Source organism: Fistularia commersonii, chromosome 10 (assembly GCF_037954325.1).
Source record: "Fistularia commersonii isolate RoL2024-O1a breed Wild chromosome 10, RoL_Fcom_v1.0, whole genome shotgun sequence".
NCBI classification, from domain to species: Eukaryota; Metazoa; Chordata; class Actinopteri; order Syngnathiformes; family Fistulariidae; genus Fistularia; species Fistularia commersonii.
Genome location: NC_141293.1, coordinates 14464996 through 14492728, shown reverse-complemented (window position 1 = coordinate 14492728; position 27733 = coordinate 14464996). Strand labels below are relative to the sequence as shown.

The 27733-nt window shown below is 53.1% G+C and overlaps 4 protein-coding genes across 4 annotated transcripts in view; 2 read left to right on the top strand and 2 right to left on the bottom strand.

Annotated features, from left to right (window-relative positions):
- Positions 1–8138, top strand: part of LOC147230500 (neural-cadherin) — a 57365-nt gene extending 49227 nt beyond the window's left edge. Inside the window, exons 23-34 of the mRNA XM_086153915.1 lie at positions 245–522; positions 1951–2165; positions 3087–3214; positions 3362–3480; positions 3566–3677; positions 3791–3971; positions 4104–4270; positions 4341–4593; positions 4713–4893; positions 4991–5241; positions 5660–5817; positions 5926–8138. Coding sequence (XP_086010041.1) covers positions 245–522; positions 1951–2165; positions 3087–3214; positions 3362–3480; positions 3566–3677; positions 3791–3971; positions 4104–4270; positions 4341–4593; positions 4713–4893; positions 4991–5241; positions 5660–5817; positions 5926–6528 — 2646 coding nt within the window. The 3' untranslated portion in view covers positions 6529–8138. The remainder of the gene's footprint in view (positions 1–244; positions 523–1950; positions 2166–3086; positions 3215–3361; positions 3481–3565; positions 3678–3790; positions 3972–4103; positions 4271–4340; positions 4594–4712; positions 4894–4990; positions 5242–5659; positions 5818–5925) is intronic.
- A 3043-nt stretch (positions 8139–11181) lies between these two features.
- LOC147230499 (C-type lectin domain family 10 member A-like) lies at positions 11182–13520 on the bottom strand. Its single transcript, XM_086154435.1, has 7 exons — positions 13466–13520; positions 13252–13320; positions 12300–12389; positions 11972–12145; positions 11727–11890; positions 11559–11635; positions 11182–11490 (listed from the first exon to the last, which is right to left on the bottom strand). The coding sequence occupies exons 1-7, from the start codon at positions 13518–13520 to the stop codon at positions 11367–11369; spliced, it is 753 nt and encodes a 250-aa protein (XP_086010561.1). The 3' UTR covers positions 11182–11366.
- Positions 13521–14637: 1117 nt separating this feature from the next.
- On the bottom strand, positions 14638–17607 carry LOC147230498 (uncharacterized). Its single transcript, XM_086153909.1, has 7 exons — positions 17422–17607; positions 17175–17243; positions 16501–16587; positions 15441–15656; positions 15196–15359; positions 15028–15104; positions 14638–14959 (listed from the first exon to the last, which is right to left on the bottom strand). Exons 1-7 carry the CDS (start codon positions 17483–17485, stop codon positions 14842–14844), a joined length of 795 nt encoding a protein of 264 aa, XP_086010035.1. The 5' UTR covers positions 17486–17607; the 3' UTR covers positions 14638–14841.
- Positions 17608–18044: 437 nt separating this feature from the next.
- nes (nestin) lies at positions 18045–23734 on the top strand. Its single transcript, XM_086153908.1, has 4 exons — positions 18045–19205; positions 19616–19740; positions 20739–20812; positions 21172–23734. The coding sequence occupies exons 1-4, from the start codon at positions 18231–18233 to the stop codon at positions 23007–23009; spliced, it is 3012 nt and encodes a 1003-aa protein (XP_086010034.1). The 5' UTR covers positions 18045–18230; the 3' UTR covers positions 23010–23734.
- Positions 23735–27733: the final 3999 nt, after the last annotated feature.

Below are 27733 nucleotides of genomic sequence, written 5' to 3'. Positions count from 1 at the left end.
CGCCTCAGGCAATCCAGCTTTGGAGCTCCTCGAAGATCCAATAAAATCCAATGAAATGTGAACCTTGGAGAAACCCAGCCCGGAGGAGGTCATAGTGCTCGCTGGAAAAAAACAACACTTTGACACACACAGGACTGACTTGGCAGCCATCTTGGAGCGCGTGGATTTCCTCCATGGCTGAGCACATGGCCTCCCGCTGCGGCGATGTGGATTCCCCTCACCAAGTGTTCTGTGTTCTGTCCAGGTGGAGGCGGCGGCGGGCGTGTCCGTGGCCCAGGTGGGCGTGGACGAGTGTCCAGCCGGCGATTGCGCCGGCTCGGGCGGCTGCGGCACCGAGGTCTCCTTCGGCCGGACGCCGACGGCCCTCGGCTCCGGGGACGTCTCCCTGGTCTCCTTGGCGACCAAAACTACGGCGAGGTGCGGCTGCAAGGGCCGGGAGGCGGCGCGCCTGCCCTGCTCCGCCTACTCCCACCACCCCTGCCTCAATGGGGGCAGCTGCTTCGACGGCCCCCTGGGATACAGGTAGGGCTGCACAGGGGTCAGAGGTCGCTGTCGTCCGCGTCCAGGCAACGAAGCATCGATCAAGTTGATCAGAAAATACACTGCTCAAAAAAATAAAGGGAACACTTAAAAAACACATCCTAGATCTAAATGAATGAAATAGTCTTATGAAATACTTTGCTCTTTACACAGTTGAACGTGCTGACAACAAAATCACACCAAAATGATCGATGGAAATCAATTGTATCAACCCATGGAGGTCTGGATTAGGAATCACACTCAAAATTAAAGTGTAAAAACAAACTCCAGGCTGATCCAACTTTGATGTAATGTCCTTAAAACAAGTCAAAATGAATCTGTGTTGCTTCCTGAGTGGACACTATGATTTCACACAAGTGTGATTGACTTGGAGTTACATTGTGTTGTTCAAGTGTTCCCTTTATTTTTTTGAGCAGTATATATCTTTTTGGCTAATTTGTTAGTTCTTGGGAAAGTTGAAGCTCACTTAAGTCTCATTTCTCACAGTTTTTTGGCAAGCGTGAGGGAAAAAAAGCACGTAGGCCCCACCCCTCAGAAGAAGCGCTTCCAGCCCCGCGTCGACTTTGAATTGTCACATCGTCTTAACGGCTGAGATATTGAACACAACGTCTGAGCTGCCGAATCTGACAGACGGTTTGAGTCTCTGCTCAGCCGCGGAGAGGAATCCCATTAACACGGGGAAGACGATCGGCCGTCAGCTTTAATTAAGTGTATCTGTCAAGTCTTTTCCGGCTGCTTCCTGCTTTCCTCCCCATATCGCTGACAGAATCTGATCCACAGCAAATATTCCAGATAATGTGAAGCAGAAAGCTGCTCCTCGCTTTCTCCCGATGGAGATCCCGCCTTTGTGCTTCAACCCCAAATGGTTGTTCTATATTTGCTTTTTTCTGCCCAGGGAAGGACAGGGTAAATTGTTAAAAGCAAAAAAAAAAAAAAAAAAGGAAGGGCGGAGATAAATACGTTTTTTGTTATTGGAGTCACTGACAGACACATTTTGAAAATAGTGAGAGCTACTTTACCGAACAAGCTGCCAAACTGTGGTCATAAAATGTCTATTTTTGATTGTGATCGAGTGGTGTTAGTGATAAGCTAGGCCTTCAGGTGGCCCTCTGAAGGCCGCCTCTGCAGCTGCTGCTGTTCCTCCGTGAAGTGTCGTGAAACAGACGACTGCAACTTTTCAAATGCACTAACTATGTTGCCTATGTTTGCACATTTTAGCAATAACCTGCATCCATTTTACATATTTTTTGGTGCGTTTATTGGACTTTGAATTCATATCTCGAGCTCAACAACGATCCAGTTTTTCAGGACCCTGCGTCTCTTGTGTCATTTCTTGTGCTCTGAGTTTTGATGCATTTAAAGCGGTTAATACAGTTTTCACACATCCGCCGGCCGTCCACCTGTCTGCAGGTGTAAGTGCCCACCCATGTTCGACGGACCGCAGTGCCAGCAGACCAAGCGCACCTTTGGGGGGCGGGGCTTTGCCTGGTTCCCGCCGGTCCGGCCCTGCTTCCGCAGCCACCTGTCCGTGGAGTTCCTGGCCGAGGCGGCCGACGGGCTGCTGCTGTACGACGGGCCGGTCGGACCCCCGCTCAGCGGGGAACAGGAAGACTTCCTCGCCATCGGTCGGTTTTGTCTTTAACTTGTTTCGTGTCACAGGGAGTTCTGACTTTAATTCTTGCTCCAGGGCACACACAGCGGCTAATTCAAACACAGGTTTGAATTAACCGCTATGTCATGCAAGGTTGTGTTAGCTAGTTTTGTTTGATTCACAGTATATATCTCTGTGACGCTAACTAAGCTAACTCATTTCCACTCTGATGGTAACTTCACCCCTATTTGCTTATTCTTGATTTTTATCTTTAGCCTTTGTTGTGATATGAGCACTGCTGATGCTAATGAGCCCCGCTTAGTAAGAATTAGCTCGATTGCCTTCAGCCACTTCCATTGCAATGCTAGCAGTTTGAGCTAAATGTTGCTTATTTTAATTCTTAAGCGCAGAGCAGTGAATGTGTCAGAGATTGGAGGAAGTTGTGCCGTGAGATTATTTTCTTCTTCTGAGCGCCTCACAAACATGCTAATCTGACCCAGCGGCAGGATGTAAAGGGTCTTGGTTGGCAGTAAACTAATGTCACCGCCCCCCCGGCGACCCCGCAAATGGATTAGCCCACAGATGGCCTTTAAACAGCGCCTGCATAATCCTGGCCCATTAAACTTATGTAACCATTGACCCCGGGCTGGTGAATCCAGCATGGCCGCCGCATCGACCACTGCCAGGCGCTTGTCGCTTTCGCCCTCCACATCCACCGCATCATGACTAATATGTGAAGAGACCGCAATTAGTGGAGAAGTGGCGGCGGATTGGTCATCCTTGATCCGGTCAGCAGTCACAGTTTGGATTCGTTCGGGAGAATTCTGGCAGAATCGGGTCATGATTGTAATTCATTTAGGTTCCAACATTTTTTGCTTCGTGCCTACGGTGCCTCAAAGTCCTTGGAGGTTTTTGTGTTGTTTCTTAAGCAGCATTCTTTTTCCTCATCGCCCAGAGTTGAAGAACGGCGTCCCGGTGCTGAATATAAACCATGGATCCGGAACCCTGACCCTCCAGCTGCCGCCCAGTTCCTCCATCACCGACCGGCGATGGCATCGCATCGACGTCTTCAGCGATGGAAAGGTTTGACTTTTTAACCAAATTTACGTGGCCAGGACATCAAGACGAACACTGCATTTCCCAGGAGGAAAGAATGCGGACGATCTGATGGTTGTTAGCCAACAAACAGCAGGGCAGTTTTTCTGGATTTAACACGCTTCATGTGCCCAGGTGGTCCAGATGGTCTTGGATCAGTGTCTGGACACACAAGCCAAAGAGACGGAGGGTGCTGAAGGCACTCGGGACGAGTCCAGGTGCAGAGCCTCAGGGGAGACGCCTGGAGACCAGAGGTGGGACTCACACCTCCGGCTACATCTACAGAAAACGATCGCCCTTTATATTGCTAAATGAATTCCTCCTTTGTTTCCTCCTCAGGTACCTGAATGTTTTCCAGCCCCTCCAGCTGGGAGGAGTGAAGGAAACATCTCCTCATCGTCGGTACCGCGGCTTCACCGGCTGCATCCGCAACCTGCTGGTGGACAGTCAGGTGACTGACTCCTTTTGTCCCCGGCCATCCGGAGCACCGCTTCACTTTGCATTAGAACAGAAACTTCCCCGACTTCGTGTTGATCGCAGTCGGGAAATGTTTCTGGGTTCCAGGTGTACGACCTGGGGTCTCCGGGAGAGAGCGCCGACAGCCTTCCCGGCTGCGGTCTGACAGACGGAGTGTGTGTGACGGCGGGCGGTCCGTCCTGCGGCCTCCACGGCAGCTGCCTGGCCGACTGGGGCTCCTTCAGCTGCGAGTGTCAGCCGGGATACAGCGGCCACAAGTGTGACGCAGGTGAGGCTCCGGCGGAGCAGATTGTCCGGTGGGGGCGTCAGATCTTCTTCTCGCCGTCTTAAACCAAATGTAGGTTTTCCCCCGTTCCGCTCGAGCCAGCTGAAGGTCTCTGACCCGTCCGTGTCCCTCCAGCTGTCCCCGAGTTCTCCTTCGACGCCGGCAGCGTCGTCCGGTTCCGGCTGCGAGGCGGCAGCAGCTCCAGGCTCACCAGCGTCCAGCTGCTGCTGAGAACCAGGTCGTCCTCAGGAACCCTGCTCTCCATCACATCCCGCGATACCAGCGAGTTCATCGTCCTGGAGGTAGGTCGCCCGGCGGCCCCGACCCCACGAGGGAGGGAGCGTCTTCCCTGACGCTCGTGTCTTCTTCCAGATCTCCGAGGGGCTTCTCTGTGTGCGAGCCGACCTCGGCGGCGGCGCTCACAGCCTCCGTCTCGCGGGCCACAGGGTGGACGTGGGCCAGTGGATCCTGGTCCGCCTCGGTCGCCACGACAACCTGTTCACGCTGCAGCTGGAGCAGGGCGGGGGGTCGTGGGAGGTCCAGGAACAGCTGGGGAGCCACCGGGAGCTTCACCCCGCCGGCGTGACCGTCGGGGACGGGCCCGCCGCTGAGCGGACCTTTCAGGGTGAGACTCCCGACACGGGGCGTGGCGGTCGTCACAGCAACCGGACTTGTCGGAACGAGGCCGAAGTCCGGTTGCTGTGACGAGAGGAGTAAACTGTGAGCGCTCTCCCGGTCCTCCAGGCTGCCTGCGAGATGTTCGGTTCAACGGGCGCAGCCTCCCCGTGGACGGGCAGAGCCGGGACCCGGCGACGGTGCTGGAGCGTCGTGGCGTGACGTCGGGCTGCTCCAGCGACGCCTGCGGCGCCCAGCCCTGCCGCAGCCCCCTGCGCTGCATCGACCTGTGGAGGAAACACCAGTGCAGGTCAAAGTTCTACCTTGTGACGGAGCTTTCGTCGACTCGATACAAATCGGTTCAAAACAGAGGAAGGGCCGGCGTGCTCACCTGCCGTCTCCACCAGGTGTCCCGGCGGTCAGGTGACCGTCACCGAGGACGACGGTCAGCAAAGCTGCGTCCCGTCGCCCTGCGGACCCTCGTCCTGTCGGAACGGCGGCGTCTGCCAGGCGCTCTCCCCCGACACCTACCGCTGCCGCTGCCAAGAGGGGTTCAGGGGTCAGCGCTGCGAGCTGGGCCAGGTCAAAGGTCATCGGATGGCGGCCCTCAGCCCCAGCTCCATCCTGGCCATCAGCATGTGTCTGCTCGTCTTCTTCGGTACACAACAAAAACAATTAGCTCGGTGGTTCTACCTGGGATTTATGTCAAATATTGTTGAACATTCCAGCACCCGATGGATTGATGGCATTCATGGAAGAAATTTTGAAAAACACAACACTTGGTTTAAGAAATTTCAAGTGTACAAACATCTGTCTGAGACTATCTGAACAGATGGAGTCAGAATTGGTCAGGACTACACACACACACACACACACACACACGCACACATACAAAATTCCAAACGGATCCCTTTAATGCTGGCCTGGACAGCATCTAACCGTTCTCTACCAGCCCTGTCAGTCAAGTAAAGTTAATGAAGATCAGCTAACTTAACTTACAGCGTTCTGATGAGTCACCAACAAGTGGATGGATATTCATTCTTTGCCATGCTGCAATAAATTGTGTGTGTGTGCAGCGGTGCTGGTGGCCGTGACCGTCTGGAACCAGAAAGGCAGCCGTAGCAAGTTCAGGAAGCGAGGGGTTTATCACATCCCCGCTGAGCACGAGAGCTGGGAGGACGTCCGAGAAAACATCCTCAACTACAACGAGGAGGGCGGAGGGGAGCAGGACCAGGTGGGTGCTAAGCTAAGTCGCTCCCGATGAACCCCGAGTCCTTTCGGTCAGGTAGCGCACGGGAAGAACTCGGACTCCGACACTCTGTTTGTCCTTCCGTTTGTCCAGAACGGCTACGACATCACCGAGCTGAAGCGTCCTCTTTGCTCCAGCCTGTCCCAGTCGTCCTCCTGCACCACCGCCCCGCTCATCAAGTCGTCCCCGGGCTCGCAGGAGGAGGTCCACCCCTGCGGCTCCTCCTGCGGCTCTAGCGCCCCGTACCTCAGCATCCCCCACCACCACCACCACCACCACCAGGCTGTCAGCTTCTCCTGCGAGAACGGCTACGCCAACTACACCCCGCGCCACGGCGAGGACCCGGCGTCCCACGCCGCCCCGCCGGCGCCGTACTCCCACATGGATTTTAAGAGCTACGTGGCGAGGATCATCTGGGAGGCCGACAACGACGGCGAGGCGCTCCCGCCGGACGCCTACCACGTCTGGTGCGTGGAGGGCGCCGGGTCCCCGGCCGGGAGCCTCAGCTCTCTGGGGTCTTCGGCGCAGCATCAGGACGAGGAGGAGGGAGGGTTCGCCTACGACCGCCTGTCGCGGTGGGGCCCCAAGTTCCAGACGCTGAGCGCCATGTATGACCGGCCCCAGCTGGCCCTCACCTACAGGGAGGCCGTGGCCTACATCCAGAGGAGCCAGGAGCCGCTGCCTCAGAGCCACTAGGGGGCGACGCAAACCAGGAGGGGGGGTGACCGCCGACCAACCCGTGGACGTGATGCAAACGTTCCCGGGTGCGGCCCAGAGACTCGCTGAGCAAGAAGCGGCAACACCAAGAAATGACTCGCTTTACTGTCCTGGCTGGTTCGGTCACAGTCCAGGAGACCTTCGGGGTTCAATGATCTCGTCTCCACGGTGTCACGGCACGGCAGACAGACCTCCGATATCTGCGTCACGTCACGCGACCAAGCAGCTCTGACCAGAAACGGGGCTCTGACGCCACTTCCTGTCTCAGCAGCCACGGACCTCACGGTTACACCCGACCACGAGCCCCAAAGGAGGCTGGCGAGATGTCTCCAGAAGCCAAACTGTGTGTGTGCGTGTGTGTGTGTGTGTGTGTGTGTGTGTGTGTGTGTGTGTGTGTGCAGCAGGGCATCCAATATTTTAAGAGCTCTCTGCTGTAAAGTTGTTTTCGGTTCAGTATTAAACAGTGTTGACCCGTGCTGGATGTATGAGGAATAACTGATCTGTCTGATGTAAGGACGATATTCTACCAAGCTGAGGACAATCTTCCGCCCGCCGACAATCACTCCGCGACCACGTCCGGTCCTGCGGGGTCTGTAGGATGACAGACGCTGAGTCACAAGTAATAACGCAGGGATGGTGTCGGGATAGTGGCCGGCCAGTGTTCACATGAGGAACGTCGGCCCGGAAGGTGCTCGCGACCGTTCAGCGCCGTCTGGTTTGTTGTGTTTTGCGTCGAGCCTCCGTCCAACACGTGAGCGCAGCGGACGCTCAGATGTCGGTCATGAGATTCGGTTTAAAGCCGGAGAGGAGGTTTGGTGGGGTTCATGTGCTTGGACAACACCAAAGCCTCTTAAACCAAGAAAACAACTTCTCTAAGGGCAGTGTTCAAACGGTGACCCAAAAAAAAGCACTTCTCTTCCTTCCAAGGAAAGCCTCCTCCTCATCCCTGTGTCGGATAATCTTTGCTAGCATGTTGAAGATGAGACCTTATTTTTTTACTCGGGTAGAAATTGGATTTTTTTTTTCCAATCCAAACAACAACGGCATTTGTATTTCCTCTCGTTCAATCTCAATCTTAATCTTCAAACGTGGCAAAGAATCGTGTCTGCGGAGGTTCTCGGTGATCCGGGTCACGATCAGTTCGTGTGAAAATCTTCTCATCATAGCAGCAGGACTTGATTTTCTCCCCTTGAAGATGTTTTACCTCTCGCCCGAGAGGCGTCTTCAGGCCAGGGAGAATCATGAGCTTTGGAAAAAAAAATGTTTTTTTTAAAGCACCTGAATACCGTTTTGTCAGAGACGACTGAGCTCATTTTACACCAACGTGAAACCAAATAACCATCCAAGCCACTGGCTCTCCGGCAGCCCTGGGAGACCCGGCCTCAGCTATGCATCCAAACCCGCTCACACAGGTGTGTTTTCTACTCCTTCCGGCTTCAGGTGTGTGTTTGTGCTCCGTCAGTGTTTAAAGGTACGCAGCAGGGGGTGGTGGATCTGGACAAACCGGGGACATACCGATGTTTTATAGCAGCCTGTCCTTGGAATCTTCCTTTTGTATATGACTTTTAATAAAAATAATACATTTCCCCCCAAAATGTTGTGATTTCTTCTCAGATCTGCACTTCAGAATAAAGCTGCATCCGCTTCCAAAAAGCTCTAAATGACCAGAAATGCCTGATGTTTTGAGCCACACCTGCCGCAGATGGCTCTGTGGGAGATCAGGACACCACCGTGCGCAGGGCATCTCAAGCCTGCGGCCCGCGAGACCAAATTTTGCGTCCCTTTACTTGACATCAAAATTTTGTGTTAGTTTTTCTCACAAACACCTATTTGCTGAGTCGTTGCCATCGGTGATTCGTATCACTTATGGCAGCGGCCCCAAGCCTTTTTTTGCACCATTGATCTGTAACGGGTGGGGTTATGGACCCAATTGCAACACCAAGAAGCAGCAAGAGAGAGAGTTCAAAACAACTTCACCGAGGCAGCGGTTGGTCGGTTCACATCGCAGAGCACAGACGAAGTAGCGGAATCGAAGACAGGCAGGGTCAGTACCCGGGGGTCCCTAAGTCCAGCGAAGGGGCGCGGGGGTTCTTTAAGTCCAATGGGAGTGCAGGTGTTGGGGGATTTCGGCAAAGGAGCGCTGGGGCTCCTGAAGTCTGACCGGAGAGTGCGGGGATGCCGGAAATCCGGCAGGAGAGCACGGAGGTTCCTGATGTCTGGCAAGAGAGAGCAGGGGTTTCTGGAATACAATGGGCGCAAGGGGTTTCCAGAAGTCTGACAAGAGAGCGCAGCGCTCCTGGTGTTTAACGAAAAAGGCAAGGGGTTCCAGAAGTCCAGCAAAAGAGCGTGGGATTCTGGAAGTCCAACAAGAGACCGTGGGGGTTCCTGGGGTCTGCCGAGATGAAGTCCTATGGGAGAGTGTGGGGACTCAGGGTTTCTGAAGTCTGATGAGAGCGGGGGAGACGTCCAATGGGAGAACGCGTTCTCGGAGGTCTTTCATGGCAAGTAAGGCGTTGGCAAAGGAAAGAAAGACGACCTGTCGACTAGCGGGCTTAAGCTTAAACTTTTAAGGCCGCACTGATGGAGCTCATTGACCTGCGTTGCAGTTCTGAACTCAAAGCCTGGTTCAGGAAGGTGAGCGGAGAAGTAGACAAGCTCGGACAATTTTTGAGAAAATTGCTCCCCGTCCTCCCTGAGCTTTCCAGGATGTTCAGGTGGACCATGCACTTTTTTGGGGGCACACAAGCTCTTCTCCAAAAAGAACTTGAATCAATCAAGATACAGGTCCAAACTCACCGATAAGCATCTTCAAGATATAATGAGGACTTCAATTCATTCCTCCTTCCAGCCAAATGTGGCTCAGCACAGAGCAGGTAAGGCAAGAAGTAGATGCAGAAGTAAGTAAGCCTGTTTTCTGAAGAACTGTTAACAATAAAGATCAAGAGCATTGGACAGATCTACTGTTTTGTGGAATACTTGAAACCCTTTTTTTTTCTGGTGGAATACTCGATAGTCTGAGACCCCTGACTTTGTCTGTCTCATGACTGGAAAGTGTGTTTTTTAGGTTTCCTTACATCTAAAACATCTCGAACGTGAGGATTTGCCAGAAAAGCGATCGGTTCAAAATGAATAACACCTGCTTTTGACAGTATTTGTATCTTAACTGTGTTTCTTAATCTTTGCACGTTGACACTAAAATGAAGATTTGACTAGAAACGACCGGCACACTAATCATGATGATTAATTGAGGCCTTTTCGTCTTTTATATACGTCAAATTCCGGTTGATCTCGAACACGTCGGTTGTCTTTCTGCAAGCGACGCGCTCCACTGTGATGGCGCGATGCTGCCTTGTAGTGGACGCAAGCGACATCGCACCTCAGCGGCGGTTCTCGGGCAGAGAAGAGAGCTGCTGGAGGGAGAAGATGCTTTGTCAGCAAACACTAGAGATAAGCTTCGAAGCGGACCGCTTTTCAGAAAAGTTAATTTTGTCAAGATACGGAAATCCAATGTTCCTTCGAAAATGGGAAAAAAAAAAATTTGAATTGAGAGTTAAGAAATTACTTTGAAATTGACAAGATATCGGCGGGCAAAAAAATAAAAAAAAAAGCTGGTCGCAGTACTGATACAAATATTAATCATTTTCATTATTGAAATGAATGGACGAAGGCTTTCTGGAAGAGAGGTCATCAGGCGAGCAGACGCCGCCAGGCAACGGTGGATCAGGACAAAAATGCAGTGGAGAGATTCCTGAAAAATGTTTTATTACCAGAAAACCCAGGTCAAATGGTCGACATATCCCAAAGGCAAAACTTTCTAAGTCTCTGACATAAGCGGAGAACAACTATGCAGCAAGGACACGTACTCAACAAGGTCTAACAAACCCGATCTCGGACATACGACCGGTCCAAGACCGTCACGGTGCCCAACCTTCTCGGGTGTTTCTACCCTTCTCCACAACACTCCTGCCGGCGGGTCAGCAGTGACCGGCCGGGTCACTCATCGCCTTCTCAAGGCCGATCCAGCGGGAGGCGGCTCTCCGTGACGCTTCTCCCAGCCTACGAACTGCTGCTTTCCTCGAGAAGGCTCAGTCTAACGTTTGTCGTAAGATTCCACGCAGATGTTGTCCACTCCTAATTCCTACCGTCTTAGACAATTTGCTGGTGTTTAGCCCTCTTTCACAAAGACGATGGCGCTCACCTGTGGTCTTGAGCAAGGAGGTCCGGACTGGGTAGCCCGACCATCTGCGGTTCTTCTGCAACACAGGGAACAGCAACAGTCCAGACATCGTAACTCAGTATGTTTACCTGAAGCTGTGGAGCGCTCACTGCATAAGGACAAAAGACTTGTCCTCTGCCGTAAGGGGAAATGTTAAATCGTCAGCTGATCTGCTTGCTTTGCGGTCTTGCTTATGGATGGCTGTTCCTTTTAAAGCATCTGAGACAAACTCAGACACCGTCACGTTGGTCTTTGCTTTGGTAAACACGTCAAGGAGTACCAGAAGCTTCTTTCACAAACCCTCGCTGCTGTTCTCCTCAGGAACATGCCGGGTTCCGGTCCCTTCTGTCTTTTTACCAAACTAGACGGACCAGGGTGAAAAGTAAAGAACCAAACTTTCTTTATTTGTTCGGACAGGAAACCCAGAGCGGGGCAGAACATAAAGGGCCACCAGTGGGCTCCAAGGGGCACGACACAGGAACACAGAAAGCAAAAACACAAATCAGTAGCTTTTGACATTTCAGCCTTTGAAATAACACAGCTCATTTAAGTTCTTCTGCATTGGAGAATTACAAAGAAGATATATTTCATAAGCATGACCTCAGTTTCTAAATTGTAAAGCCTTCTTCTGGCAGATCCAGTTCTTCTTTTCCCGACAGTCCACTGCTGCAAAGTCGTTAGAGAAGGTGGCACAGTGATCCTGAATGGGCGGCAGGAATCCTGACCTGCGAGGGAACACTGCCATTAGATCACAACCGGCACCTTTTAGCATCCTGAATGTTCAGAGCCTCACTTTTCGGTCTCAATCATCCCGTTGACCCACTTCCATCTGCCATCCTCGACCCTCAGGCCGATCCAGGATTCAGCATCCTTGACGTTTGACAGGAAAACAGTTTGAGCCGCGAGATTTTCCCAAACACCCACAAAGCGATGATTTCGGATTCACACACTGTCCAATTACCACAGGAATTCCATCATGTTCAACCAGCAGGTCCGACATCATTCCCTGGCACTCTTCTCGAGCTTCCTCCCAGGTTTTCAGTGGTTGCCGGTCAAACAGATCCAATTTAAAGCAGTTGGGGTTGTAATATAACCAGCCAAACTCACATGGTTCACAATGTCCTTCTGGAGTAGAAGATCAACCAAATCACAAACAGAACATCTGCACGGTTCTGACTGGTTCACAGTCAAGGGACATTAACCGACCAAATCCTAACTCGTAACAGTAGGCATCGATGGTCCACTGAGCTCGGCTGATGTTGAGCTCTCTGTCACTGCAGCCCTTGTTTGCCAGTTCAGACTTCAGATGCTGGATTTGTTTCCTCAGCTCCTTCTGCTCTGCTGTTAATTTGGCGTTGTTTCCGTAAAGGACCGCAGTATCTGCAGGACACACAACGGGTGAAAGTACAGCATGAAGTCACCTCTCTGAAGCAGGATCTCCAGTCCGGCCTCCTCCTGGACATCGGAGTGGAAAACGCCCAGGTCCTGGTGGAGGAATCACTTGCAGAGACAGAGAGGTGTTTTATCTACTCACAGTAAGCACGGAGGCCCATGATCACCAGCAGGATCACCCAAAGCACTGCCACGTTCAGGAAAGACCAAACAAATGCTACAGGCTTCTTCTCTGCAGAACACAGGAGAAATCTGCCAAATTGACACAACCATAGAAACATCTGGCGAACACCTAAAAACCCTGAAGGAAAAGACTTTGTGAAAATCTCATTCTCAAAACTTTTGGCCATGACCGAAGTCGCTGTATGCTGATGACCCAACGGCAGCAGTCTGGATTCAGCGGACCAGAGTCTTGGAGCTCTTCTCGGATCACTTTATTTTACCGTTTGTGTCGGTTTGCGAAGCGGCAGCTCAGTATTCGACGGCCTTAGAATGTGCTAGTGGCCCAAATAGTAGGACAAATAGGCCCCGATAACCATCTAGAACAGTCTATCAGCCTCCTCAACAGATCCTCGAAGATCAGTAACCCCCCAAACACGTAGCTTGCTCCTAATCCCTCGGTTGAAAGTACGTGGTTATGCGTTCCTGTGGAGGGTGGTTGTTGTCGCTGTCCATGTTGTTGATGTTGTTTGTTTTTCCTTTGTCTTCCCAGCTGACAGTAAAACAAACTTCCCTGCTCAGACGACCATGAAGTTCAGCTTTAACTTGAACACTTCCAGCAGTGAAAAGCGAGCGCGGACAGAACACGAGGAGCGAAAAGCTGTTCTGAGGTGTGGTCTGAAGGGTCCGTGGGCCAGACCGCAAAAATATTGGGATGAAGAAATGCTTGAGATCACACCCGTATCAGAAAATGGACAAGTCCATTAAATCTTGAATTTAGAGGAAATAGTTTTCACCGGTATTACAACATTCGGCATGAAAACACCCGAGGAAGTGTGATGTGAATGTGATCAGTCGTCCCAGCCCGCGTCAGGCTGGAGGACTTGTTCAAATACGACTATAGGAACCATTTTGAAATGGTCTTGTGTCCGTACCTGAACGCTCGGGTGGTTGATTCCCTTCTGTCCGGGGAGAATTAACATAATCTCGATGAACCAGTTCATCTGAAACGGAGCAGATGGCTGTTTGCGCTTTGACACCCGCAGAGAAAAAGTCTAAATGAATGCAATTCTGCAAAAAAAAAGTACCTGCACAAAATCAATACCACCTGATGGATCTGTGACGTTTGAATAGGATGGAGTATCTTACCTCCTGAGAGACAAACGGCTGGGTTTCTAAATGTTTCCGTCTGCTGATTCTTCATGATGTGCCTTCTGATCAAGTCTTAGAAATGACAAAATGAGTCTGAGGACGAAATGATGCACGTTTCTTCATCATCGGCTACCAGTTCTGCTTTTGGTTTGTTAAAGGAAATTGCAGGCTCTTGAAATTTTACTTGGAAGATGTTTCATCAGGAACTGACACCAAGCCAGCCAGAGAAGAAATCACTCATTCTGGAAAAATACAAACATGCCGAGAATAGGAACCGGGAGGATTTAGACCAACCGCAAAAGCCGCGGCGACCAGTGTCACCAGATCTGGGCCTCACAGGACGGGACGCTCATCACTGATCTTCCCACACAAGGTGTCAAGATTCCTATCTTGTAGATCTCCACTCCCTGTACCTTCACTGTTCCACTTGGGTCCCTCTCAATTACTCACATGTATTCTGTCTTGCTGTGGCTAACCTTCATTCCTTTCCTTCCATGGCACACCTCCACCTCTCTAGATGTTCCTCCGCCTGTTCCATGCTCTCATGACAGATCACAATGTCATCTGCAAACATCATGGTCCGTGGAGCTTCCTGTCTAATCCCATCTGTCAGCCTGTCCATCACCACCGAAAACGAGAAGGGGCTGAGAGCTGACCCCAGATGTAGTCCCACCTCCACCTTGAACTTCTCTGTCACACCTACAACACACTTATAAATCACTCTCTGCCTCCTTCCTATCCATGCTGTAGATTTCAGCTCTGCCTTCAACGCGATCATACCAGCTCTCCTACAGAACAAGCTCTTCCAGTTGAAGGTCCAGAGTCCACCTGAAGATGCGACACAGACTTCCTGAAGTTGACGGAAGACACCGCCCGGATCGGACTCATCTCTGGTGGGGCCGAGTCCAGGCACGGCCAGGAGGCTGACCACCTGGTGCAGTCAGAACAACTTGGAGCTAAATGCTCTGAAGATGGTGGAGATGGTTCCCGCTGCCTCCTGGGAACAATCATCTCCCAGCACCTCAAGGGGGAGCTGAAATCCACTCCCCCAGCCGCAAGGTGCAGCAGAGGATGCACTTCCTGAGCCAGTTGAAAAACTTACGCTCTGCAGAGAAGGAGATGCAATCGGCCACCTGTCTTTTCAATTCATTATTTATTTGGTGTAGAAATATATACACTTATAGGTACCACGTGTGAGACTTTCATCAAAAAAAGGGGTTCTTAGACCCCTCCCTGTCATTGTGGCGCTCTTAGAATCTTCCACAGTGAGACTATCAGGTGAAAGGGAAAAAGCAGAAAAATAGAAACTTGGCATCTCAGCATTTGTGAAACCTCGGCACCAATCGAAGTTCCCCATTCTTGGGAGAAATATTCTAAATAGTTAAAGCCTTCTTCTGGCAGATCCAGTTCTTCTTTGCCTGACAGTCCACTGCTCTCAATTGGTAAAAGAAGGTGGCACAGTGATCCTGAATGGTCGGCAGGGATCCTGACCTGCGAGGGAACACTGCCATTAGATCGCAACCGGCACCTTTTAGCATCCTGAATGTTCAGAGCCTCACTTTTCGGTCTCAATCATCCCGTTGACCCGCTTCCATCTGCCATCCTCGACCCTCAGGCCGATCCAGGATTCAGCATCCTTGACGTTTGACAGGAAAACAGTTTGAGCCGCGAGATTTTCCCAAACACCCACAAAGCGATGATTTCGGATTCACACACTGTCCAATTACCACATGAATTCCATCATGTTCAACCAGCAGGTCCGACATCATTCCCTGGCAGCCTCCTCGAGCTTCCTCCCAGGTTTTCAGTGGTTGCCGGTCAAACCGACCCAATTTAAAGCAGTTGGAGTTGCGATGAAACCAGCCCGACTCACATGGTTCACAACGTCTTCCTGGAGTAGAAGATCAACCAAATCACAAACAGAACATCTGCACGGTTCTGACTGGTTCACAGTCAAGGGACGTTAACCAACCATATACTGAACTGGAACAGTAGGCATCGATGGTCCACTGAGCTCGGCTGATGTTGAGCTCCTTTGTTTCCTTCTCCATCTTGTGTATTTTGTCCTTGAGTTCGTCCCTCTCGGCCTCGAGCTCCCTGAGGCGCTCCAGCTGGGTCACCTCCCTGCTGCTGAGGTTCCTCAGTCTCAGGTTGGCCTCCAGAAGACTGTCTCTGTTTAGGAGAGAAACTGCCAAGAGCACATATTAAGATCCGAGACACTCGACATCTGCTTTGTTTTTATTTAGCGCCTGAAGTACGGAGCTCCTTCCGGGTGGAGCTCCATGGAGACGGGTCTCACAGCTTCCATCGGAGTCCAGCACAGAAATATATCAGCTGTTTGGTGCTGAAGACAAATCAATGAAGAAGAAGAAAGGGATGATAACATGGACACCGTGGAGGTGGGAGCTGCCACAGCGTTCGTGGAATAATACCCACGGACTATCAGATGGTCAAAGTGTTTTCATCTTCTTCCTGCACTGATGTGGACTAGATGTTCCTCTGCGAGCCCTGGAAACCCCCCTGAGGCCAGAAGAGCTTGGAGCTCTTCTTCGCTCCATTCCTTGCTGCCTCTGTCCATTTTGTCCCAGGAAAACATCTGACCAGGGAGCGGGCTAGTTTCTAAAAATGTTGCTCTGCAAGAGATATCTGGTAACGGCCGTGGCTTCGGAGCTCCACCAATCACCGAGCACCTATGTGTCGCTATGGAAGCGTAAAAAGACCCTGCCTCGGCGTAGGAGCTGAGATGGTTCCAGGAGTCGGAGGGTCCGAGGTCCCTGGTTCCTCTGCTGTCCAAACGTACGGAGAAACTGACCGGTTCCCGATTTGGTTCCTGGAACGGCAAAAAGTTCCTCCAGTGAAGACGGGACTGGTGAGGTCCGAGGACGGGTTCCCCCTCAGACAGCAGGATCCCTACACCTCCACCAGCATCATGTCCTTCAGAGCTCCTGCGTTTGAATGTTTCCTGCATGGCTATATGTTCATACGTTAGTGTGTGTGTGTGTGTGTGTGTGAGAGAGTTGGCACACACTCACCGGTAAAGACGGCGATGATGGCCGACAGCATGATGGTGCTGAGAACCCCCAGAGAGCAGATGTAGCAGACCAGGTTGAGGCGGCGAGCTGAAGGCACACACGGGAGAGAAGGTCTGATTCTCATCCAGAAACATCTCCTCTGTGTTGAAGGAGAACCTCAGGAGGGGACGAACCAAGCAGTAAATACCGAACCAGCCGCCCGATTTCGTAGCAGCCGCCGGAACCGGGACTGAAGGATCTTCAGCCCATCTCCATCATCAGCACCACGGCTGTGCAACATCACAAAGTCCACCCTGAACCACAGCTGCCATTGAGATGAAGGCTGGGCTTTGACCTCCTGGCAGGGAACCACAAAGGTCCTGAAGGATCTCAGGCTCTCGCCTCAAAAATGATGCGGAGATCTTCATCTCCGTCCACAAACACCTGCAGCACATTCAGGCTCCTGTCTGCAGGCTTCTCCTCAGCCACTCAACCTCACATCCTGGCTGAGAAGCTAATCAACTGTTTCCACCACAATCGGTGACTCATCTGGTGGAACATCAGCTTCCTACCCAGCAGCTGCATCCTGTCCATCCTTCACGCAGAAGGTCCCCGGTCCGGAGGCTTCCATGGACCTGGGGAACCCGGAGAGAACCCGAGCAGGAGAAGATAGCTGCAGGGGCTTCGCAACTCACCGTTCTTGTCGACGGTGTCCTCCTTCACCGTGTTCTTCTCGTTCTCCAAGCGCTGGAGCTCGTTCTTCTCTGAAACAATAAACAGGCTTTGTGGGCGTCTGCTTCTGCTGCTGTGGAACTGCGAGAGGAACGTCGTGGTGGAAGCTGTCCTGGGTCGTACACAGAACATCCTGCCGGAGCGCCTGCAGGTCCGAAGCAGAACCGTGTCCGACCTCCAGGCGTGGGGGAGAAGATCAGAAGGCCTTACCTGCAGGAGGAGGCTGGGTCCTGCTTTGGAACAAGACGGTTGTGTAGATAGGACCTTCTGCCATCGCTACTGCTGCAGAAGACAATCTCAGACACGCAGATGGTGGAGAAAAACCTCTTCCTCTTTCCAAAGATGTTCAGAAGGTTTTGCTTTCACAAAGGAAGGAGGTTCTTCTGCCCTGCCTGCTCCTCCTGCAGCGAGCTCTCCTGAGGACAGCAGAGGCTCCATCGCAGGACCAGGACAGGAGATCAGTCGACTCACACACGTTCTGCTCTGTTCCTCACAGGAGGTCTTGTCCTCCACTCCAAACATCTGCTCCTGAAGAACCAGAGGGTTCGGGTGTGTTGGTGAAATGACTGCTGAAGGTCTTCAGGTGGGATGGAGCGGTTGTGGGACCTCTCCATTGGCAGCCAAGGCTCTAAACACACACACACACACACACACACACACACACACACACACACACATTCCAATCAGCTGGAGGGCCTAGAAGCAGGACGTGCCCTGCGGCAACCACTAGATGGAGGTGTAGAGTCACGTCAGGAGATCCCGAGGACCTCGGCTGGACGTGCCGAGCTCGCAGAACATCTGGAAACAGCTGGACTTTCTGTAGGACAGGTGGAAGGGTGAACATCTCTGGTGTCACTGGAAGCAGCTGTGGAACCAGAGGTCTGTTGCGGAGCCGAGCCGCAGTACCGCCCCCGGCCACTAGGCGGCCCCAGGCCCCCACCCACCCACAGCCTGAGTCTGTGGAGTTGGTCACAGTTATCTAGAGAGGAGACCTGGTGCTGAAGGGGTTAATCTTAGAGATGACCTCACCGCTCCTCCTCCTCCTCCATCCCTCGCTCCTCTCCTCCCCTCGTGTTCCGTCCAGCCCCTTCATCAGCTCCAGGACAGGAGGTTGCTCCAATCTTCTCTGTGTGCTCCTTCACAGCGACATGGACCTCCACGCCAACCGCAGCAGACCCGTCCACCTCCAGTTCCACCTCCGCCCCCGCGGGGAAGAACCGCAACAAATGCCGGCCCTGAACCTACGGCTGGAGAACTACCTGAGCCGGGTGAAGCTGCTGGAGGCGGAGAACGCCACCCTGGCCGAGGAGGTCAGGAGCATGCGAGGCGGCGCTCTGGGAGCCTCCGTGCGGCGTGGCGCCTTGGAGGAGGAGCTCCAGAAGGCCAGGGAGGAGGTGGGGGCGGCCTGGCGGGACCGGGTCCGAGCTGAGATGGAGGTGGGCAGGTTGGCCGAGGAGCTCCGAGCCACCGAGTCCTTCAGGAAGGAGGAGGTCCGGGCTCAGGAGGAGGCCTGGAGGAAGGTGGAGGTCAGCAGGAGGGAGCTGGAGGAGGAGCACAGGGCGCAGGGACGGCTGAGGGAGAAGATCCACCAGCTGGAGCAGGAGATGAGGAGCCTGGTCCGGACCCATCAGGAGGACCTCACCCGCGTCCAGGCCAGGCTGGCCCGCTCCAGAACCTCGGAACCATCCATCTTGGCTCAGCGGTACCGCCAGGCCCCGGATCTCCTCCGGCTCGGGGAGGAGATCACCCAGAGGACCGCCAGGGCCTGGCAGGAGAAGACGCACACCTACCAGGGCCAGCTGGCCCGGCTGGAGGAGACCCTGAACCGGGCCGGGGTCCATTTGGCCCAGGTGGACCAGGAGAGAAGCGAGAACCTGCTGAAGCTCCAAACTCTGGAGCAGGAGCTGCTCTGGGCCCGGGACCTCAGGGGACGTCTGGAGGACGAAGCCGGGCGACGGCTGGAGGAACATGGCCAGGAGGTCCACGCTCTGCAGGTCAGCTCAGGACTGAGGCTAGAACACACACACACACACACACACACACACACACACACACACACACACACACTCACACTCACACACAGACGTTTTCAGTCAATAAGAAGGTTATCAATAGAGTCTGGAGATCATCTGATGAGCAGCATGGTGTGTGTGAACAGCTGCTAACGGACAGCTGAGATCTTTCCTGGCTTCTGGCAGACATTCCAGAGCGCTGGCACGCCACCCGCCCGTAACCACGGCGACGGGTGCATCGGGTCGAGCCCGAATGAAGGTCTGAAGCTCCACCTCTGTGGTTTCCAGAAGCTCTGGTCCGGAGCAGAAGACCAGACCTCTGCGCCCTCAGCGCCCCGCAGCCATTGTTGCAGTAGCTTCCTCTCTTTAACCCCTTCCTTCCTGCCCTGCAGGAGCAGCTGGAGGTTCTGGAGGCCGAGAAGGAGGAGCTGGGCCTGCGGCTCGCCCGCCTGCTCCAGGAGAACCGGGGCCTGCTGCAGCTGAAGACCTCGCTGGGGCTGGAGGTGGCCAACTACAGGTGGGCTGCCTGGGGGTCTCGGGGGCTCCAGGGAGGTCCTCGTATCCAGGACGGGGTCAATGATCAGACTGGAACCTGAGAAGAGATGGATGAAGACCAGCTTTCAGATGCCGGACTTGTTTTACTTCCATCTCCACAAGGATCTCCACCGTCACTCCACACCTGAGTATACTGTCTTCTGATTGGCTGAGCAGCCGCGGTCAGAACCTGGGGATGAAAGTCTCCAGCAGACCTGAGAGCTCTAGATCAGGCCACCATACGTCTGCCGCCATGACAACTCTGACCTGATCAGGCTGAGGAACCCATCCATGATGGAGCATCTCAGTGGTGTGTGTGTGTGTGTGTGTGTGTGTGTGTGTGTGTGTGCCCTTCTGAAAATATTGACCCTCATCCTTCAAGAAGGCCCTCCTTATGAGCTGTGGGAGTGTAGAGTAACAGTGGAGAGAGGAGTGTGTGTGTTTATATGTGTGTGTGTGTGTGTGTGTGTGTGTGTTCCAAAGCTGGTTCCAGGTCCAGGGCTGGAACAGAGCCATTGGTCAGTGGAATTAGTTCTGGATGGCCTGCTGCTGACATATGCCGTCATTGTTCGTGGGTGTGTGTGTGTGTGTGTGTGTGTGTGTGTGTGTGCTGTAGATGGGTCCTCCATTAGTGGGCCCTTGCCCATGTTACCATAACAACAGGCAGCAGCCCCTCCCCTCTGCTCCAATAAGAGTCATTCATCCGTTCATCTGCAGCTTGGAGGCGGGGCTTAACTCTTCAATGAACTTAGGAACCGGAGAACCTGGAGAACCCAGGCAGGAGAACATGATCAGTGGTCCTTGTTCTGCCGGTGTTCCTCAGGGCAGCAGCTGGGCGCAGGGCGGGTCCAGCACTGGCCCTGCTCCGGTCCCGGGCCAGTGGCTGGAGGTCCAACCGGCCCTCAGTGGACCTCCAGGTGGTTCTGAAGGCACTGTCAGACCCGTAGCTCTTCAGCCTCTTCCTCTTCTTCCTCCTCACAGGGCCCTGCTGGATGGCGGTGGCCTCGGGTGCGGAGTCTCCATCTCCAACCTGACAAGAACCTCCCCCTGGCCAGGTAGGTGACCTTCTGGCGTCACGGCGCCCTCCCCCCCCCGCCACGCCGAGCAGACCCTCCTCAACCTGAAGGAGTATCATCTCACCCAGGAGCCGAGGGCCTCTCAGAACGTGAGCTGGGTTGTGGGGGTGGAGGTGCGGGTGGAGGACCATGTCTGACCCTGTAACGTGAGATGGTCCCTGAAGATTCTGGAGCCTCAGGGCTCAGCTTTCAGGAGGAAAGCGTGGATCAATACCTTCCCATTAGTGTCGACCCGCTGGCGGAGGAGTAATGGGTGGGGGTGGAGGTGGAGGACCACGTCTGTCCAGACTCTGGAGGTGGTTCCCGTGTGTCCACTGATCTCCTTCCTCCTCCTCCAGATGTTCTCCGCGCTCCTCTGGCCCGCCGGGGCGTGATCTCCGTCTCCGGCACGACGCGGAGGACCTTCGCAGAGCCACCGAGGGTTGTGCGGGGACGTGAGGGCGAGGAGGGCGACCCCGAGGAGCCGTACCCCAAGATACTGCAGGAGGGAGCGGTGGAGCACTTCAGGCCGCAGGAGGTCAACGAGAAGGTCACGTACGCCGAGCCGCTGTCACCTCCCAATGAGGAGGAGCTTCTCAACGGGGAGATGGATGGCCAGGAGGACGGTGGCGTGGAGGAAGGAGCGAGCGGACCGCCCGGCCGGCGAGAAGACACGTCTCAGAGCCGGGCTCCTCTGGCAGAACGGCACCCGGAAGGTTCCAGAAGGATGGAGGAGGTCCGTCGGTCCTCTGCCGGACCTGAGGAAGACGTTCCTCAGAGAGAGAGAGGCGGCGAGGTTGAGGAGCTCAGGTTGGAGACCTCACGTTCTGAGGAGAAGGAGCCGCTGGAGCCCGGCGGCCAATCATCTGATGGGGAGGAAGAAGAGGAGGAGCAGGGGCTCCGGTCAGATCTGGAAACCAGCAGAGGAGGGGAGAAGGTGGAGGAAGACAGGTTGTACCCTGATGGAGAAGAGATGGACACCTGGGACAGCGTGATGGAGAGAAAGGCGGACGTGAGGACGGACGGCGGCGCCGCGGAGGAAGGACCGGAGGAGGACATCTCGCCCGGAAAAGCCCGAGGTGGCGGGAGCGACGTAGCCGGAGGAGAATACGCAGGACCTCCTCGCGAGGAGGACCAGGAGGACGAGGAGGATTCTCAGAACGTGTCGGTGTCCTGGAGGACGGAGCTGGAGGGGGACAGCTATGCCCTGGAGAACACGCTGGCCGACACGCGGCCCCTCATCAGGTACGCCAGCGACGGCCAGGCGGAGGAGAGCGAGTCCAGCGATGGCGAGGCGGGAGGAGCGGCGTGGAGCCACGGCAGGTCCAGAAGGTTCGGAACCATGGAGGACCTGTGCGAGGACGTGGAGGATGACCTGGAGCGCGGAGGTGACACGAGGCTTCTCCTCGGCAAGGAAGGTCCTGGGCGCGGAGGGGGAGCCGATCAGAAGGTCGCTCAAGGTCCACCGGAGCGGGAGGTGGAGAACTTCTACGACGAGGAACTGGAGAGGGACAGGCTGGTGGAGGAGGAGCTGGAAAATCTCTCCTTGGACAGCTTCAGCTCTCACTTCGAACATCTCCAGGCCAGGTTGCCGCCACACGGCCGACACCCGGAGGAGGAGGGCAAAGAGGACGAAGAGGAGGAGGAAGCCGGCAGAACGTCCTCCTCGGAGGAGAAACCAGATCCGCCTTCGGAAGCCTGGGTTCCTCCAGAGGATGAAGAGGAGGATGAGACAGAAGATCACGGCTTCGCCAGCGAGATGCTCAGCGCCGAGGAGATCGACCTGTCCAGAGCTTCTCTGCCCACGGACCAGGAGGAGGCCGGGGACGAAGATGACTCCCGGTCCCCTGGAGCTCCGGAAGCAGCGACGCGGGAGGTCGTGGAAAAGACCGGCAGGAACCAGGAGGAGCCGGGTTCCTGGGCGACGGGCGAGGCGGCATCTCAGGAGACCTTCCCAGAAGACACCCGCCTCTCGGGGTTCGGGGAGGGGCTCCTGGTCTGGGGGGGGTCGGGGGACACCTCCCCGAACATCTCCGGGTCAGAGGTCGTCCGGCCCAACGAGGGCGGCGGCAAGACGAAGGAGTACAAGGAGGTGACGCAGATGTCGGGCAGGGGTGAGGAAGGTGGGCGGGGCCACTCGGAGGAGTCCGAAGGGGAGTCCTGGTCCTCGGGGGGGGAGGAGGAGGAGAAAGTGTGAAGAGGAGAAGAAGGAGGAGGTGTGAAAGAGGGGAGAAGGAGGTGTGAAGGTCAGCGAGGAGTTCCTTCTCTCCCGTTTCTGATCATATTTACTCTGATGACACCACCCAGCGACACGCCAACATGGCCGCATACTGGGTGTGTGTGTGTGTGTGTGTGTGTGTGTGTGTGTGTGTGTGTGTGTGTGTGTTGGGGGGAGGGATCACCATTCTCCAAACCAGTGTTCAAGGTCACGGCTGAAATGTTTATTTTCAGCCGTGACAAAGCGTGTTTGTGAGCGGTCCAGAGCGCCCAGCAGCGGCGTGCTGGAGGTGGGCGGGGCTTCCTGGAACCTGGAGGAGGGTCTATGAGAGCACCAGGCGGCGGTTGGTCCGACCTCGCTGCTGCTTATTCCACCATCCAGCCAGAAGGAGATCGCACAGAACCCCAGAGTGGTTTTTGGAGACAAACCCCTTCAACTCAACCCAGCTGATGTTTGTTCTCTGAGATGTTCTCCAGGTTACATCAGGGTTTTTGGTTTTTGTTTTTGCATGGTGTTTGAACAAAGAACGTCAGAGAGGTTCTCCATCGCTGACGATTGTGATGGAAACCCACAGGGGCGGAGCAGCTGCGAGAAGCATCCTTGTGTGTGTGTGTGTGTGTTTGTTTTGGGGCTGAAACAAAGAGTCGTTCCACTGGAGTCTCTGAAGGTTCTGCATTATGTTCTGGAAATAAACTGTAGATCCTCCTCCCTTTGTGTCCGGACTGTTTTTTTTTTGGTTTCGGGGGGGGAGGGGGGGGCTGTCCTCATCTCGTATTTTTATCTTGACCCTTCCGGCGTTTTCTTCTTCAGGACATTTTGACTGACTCATTTGAGCCTTATTCTATTTTTACTCAATAGTCTGAAGCTTCGGGACATTTTGATGGAATAATTTCAGCCTTTAGTCATTTAAAGTGAATTATCTGAGCCTTAAGACATTTTGACTGAAGAATTTGGGACTTTTGACAAAATCATTTGGGCCTTTAGTCATTTTAAGTGAATTATCTGAGCCTTTGGGATATTTTGAGAGAATCATTTGAGCCTTAAAACATTTTGACTGAATCATTTGAGCCTTTAAACATTTTAACTGAATCATCTGAGCTTTCGGGACATTTTGACCGAATCGTTAGAGCCCTAACACATTTTGACTGAATCATCTGGGAATTCTTGTTGAAATCTTCTTGTCTTGGCAACTAGACTTGAATTTCTTCACTTGAGGACATTTCACCTCTCATTAGAGAGGCGTCTTCAGTTCTCAAGACCTACGGGGAGTTTTCGAATATAACTGCCAGGTTTTTGGACGGGTCTGGGTTATGGTGGCATGATGTGTAAGTGGAAGAGTTGATCTGCAGAAACTAGATGTAGGGGGGGTTATTTTGCTCTCAGATGAGGGGTGAAATGTCTTCAAGTGAAGAAATTCAAGTCCAGTTGCCAAGACCAGAAGATTTGGACCAGAATTAACCATGAGCTGTACAACTGAGAACCTCCATGAATCATTTGGGCCTTTTTGACCGATTCATTTGAACCTTTAGTCATTTTAAGTGAATCTTTTGTGCCTTCAGTACATTTTGACTGAATCATTTGAGCCTTTAAAAGTGTAATCTGAATCTTCTGAGCTTTCAGGACATTTTGACTGAATAATTTACATATTCAGGACGTTTTGATGGATTCATCTGAGCCTTCGGGACATTTGACTGAATCTTTTGAACTTTCAGGACATTTTGACCAAATCATTTGAGCGCTGAGAGACTGAACCATGTGCCGGGGCGTCCCAGTCTCCTTCCTGCTGATTTTTCCCGATGATCGACTGATGTCTGGTGAAACACACAGAGGACAATCCACTTATTGAATCGCCAAAGGGATTCAATAAACGGATCAGGTCTAGCAGTAATGGGGGGGCGGGGCAGCAGCTGTTTGAGTCCACGTGTCCAGTCCTCTGCTGGTCGTCCCACCAGTTCCAGGGAAGGGGGGGGGGGGGTTCAACAATGTGAGAAACCCCCTAGACTTCCTGCCCCCCCAACACCACCACCACACACACACACACACAATTCATTAGTCACTGCTGAACAATGGCGGCCGTTTCTGGGTGGGGGGGTATTCTGTCAGCAGGGACTCAGGCGGAAGGAACCCAGAGTCTTCCTCTACCAGAAGCTCCTGAACACAACAAACCTCATGTGTGTTTTCCAGTGGCGGGTCGTGCATTTTACACCTAGGCCTTCAGTCGTGCTCCGAATCAATCCACCCACCAATAATTAGTTTATGGCTATAAAAAAAATATTTTATTATGCAGAAATGCAGTATAAAGAGAGGTGCATCGGAGATAGTTAACTCGTGTGGTGTTATAATTCGTGACGACAAAGGGATGGCCAACAGCCCCCACGCTTGATGGATCACACACCCCACGGCTTTGTCCGGGGCGCGGCCCGGCACCCCAAGTGCCCAAATTCCAAAAGTGTGTGAAACAAGTCCTAATTAGGAAGTAAACCCGATCGTTGAGGTGATGCTATAAAATGGCCGCGCCTCCTCGGTTTAGCCTGGGATATCTCTGGCCCGGGATATCTCGTAAGTGTATTTCCTGACTTTGAATAAATCATTCTTGCTTGATCAGTTCCTGACCATTGCCACGTTTTTCCCTGAAAGAAATGTGAACACACCGGGACAAAAGTCCGGTCCCGTGGCGGGAGACACAAAAACATACAGTAGCCACGATACATGCCCTTACAGCAAACAGCTGCGACACATAAAAGGCACCAATAATAAATGTATAAACTTGCAGTATTATTTAGAAAAATAGCAGCATTTTACTCACCAAAAATTCTGATCATTTGTAGACAAAATCCATCCTCCTGTCTTTCCTGGAAAAGAGTTCAATTATTCTGTCATACACATTATCCGTGCGCTTCAGCTCTACGCGCTCCGAGCAATACAATTTGCAGTGGCAGTGTACCTCGGAGCCTGGGAGCCCGGGGTACCGGTCATAATTCGTGGCTTGAAAATGTCGGACAAATCCTTTTCCTGGTTGTGACAGATTTGCTAGCTTAGGTGTTGCCTGACCTTTCTTTACTATATCCAGCTTTTCTTCAAAACAACTAGAAAATGGCTTTGACAATATATTACCGACTAAATCCGTTTCTTCTCCTGCAGCCATTGTGGGTTGACAAAACTGATATTGAATAAACACAACTATGCTTCTGTTTGCAGCTCGCTAGTACGGTTCTCCTTGCTAATACTCTTGTCTGCTCTGACTATCCAATCAGAGGGTGTGAATTACGCTGACATTGCTGTAGCCTGCTAAAGGCTTTGATGTCGCTAACTCAAAATATGATTGGTTGAAGCAACAGCGTCATCAACACTTATGTTTTTGGGTGAAGGGCTTGACGAACTGATTGTGCGGCCCCCCCGCCAGGCAGTTCTTTGAATTTGACCCTGCCTGGCAACAGATGATGGCTGAAATGTGACTGTTTAAATGGTTTGATATGAAAATGCATGTCTGGAAGCGACACAACCAGGGGGAAAGCGATGAAAGGAATTGAAAAGACCATTTGGAATTATTCATGGACAAAATATAATTAACATTTGTGATTCAGATATTATTTTTAGGCCAGCAGAGAAGGCCTTGCAGGCCCTGACTGCCCACCACTGGTGTTTTCCAAAGGTCCCCAGAAGATCAGCTGGGGGGCGTTGGCTCTTGCACCGGCCCTCAGAGGGTTTCATCAGCAGGACCCCAACGAGGGCTGGAAATAGATCCGAGCCGGAGGGTGGGGTGGGGGGGCATCCTGGTTGAGTCAGCCCATATACTGGCTATGGAGCTTCACCTCCCCGGCTCCGGAACCTTCTCCTGCGTCCACGAGCCTTGGAGAGCCTGGGAACGTAAAGTCTTCAAACGAAGAAAAAAAAAGTGCAAACGAAAGCTCAGATTTACCAGAGGACCTTGAAGGCAGCATCTTCATGTTCTCTGCTATTTCTCCTCCAGCAGGAACCAGAAAACCTTCCGGAGATTCTGATCTGTCCGTCATCGTCACCACACCACTGCTCCGACCACCGTCGCCATGGATACACATGGCAGGTTTACTTTGTCTCCTTTCAGTGTGCGTGTGGTCTCAACATAATCTAATGATGGTAATGAAGTTAGCAGCCCTGGCAGCAGGACACGTCCAGGAAGAGGAGACTCCTCCTCCTCCTCCGACCTGACAGCTTCTCAACGTCCTGACAATCCATCTCAGCCCTTGAGTGCACAAGCCACAAAAAAAAACATCCTTACATTGATGTTCCTCGTAATGCTTTCAGCAGATACTGAGGAGAACGTGACAGAAGAAGAACACTCCTCCAAAGATCAGCCAGGAGGAACACTCCTGGTGCAGGGTTGCTGGAGAACATGGAGACTCCACACAGAAAGGCCAGGGACCTTCTGTCTGTGAGGAGGCGCCACCGTGCCGCCACTCCACAATAAACATGGAAATCAAATCCACGGTCTGAGCGGTCCTCTGGCGGCCCCCAGAGGCCGGAGCTCCTCTGCTGCTAGAGAGCAGGATGATGGAAGACCGATGTCAGAGAAAAGCGCCTCCATCCGAGACAGGAAGCCACCGATCACATCTTATTATTAGCTTCCTGTGTGTGGGAACAGACGGGAAGTAGAGGAGCGGCTCATGGCCAGTCACGTTACAACGCCTCCACAGTTACAGCAGCAGAAACAGGAAGCCACGGCC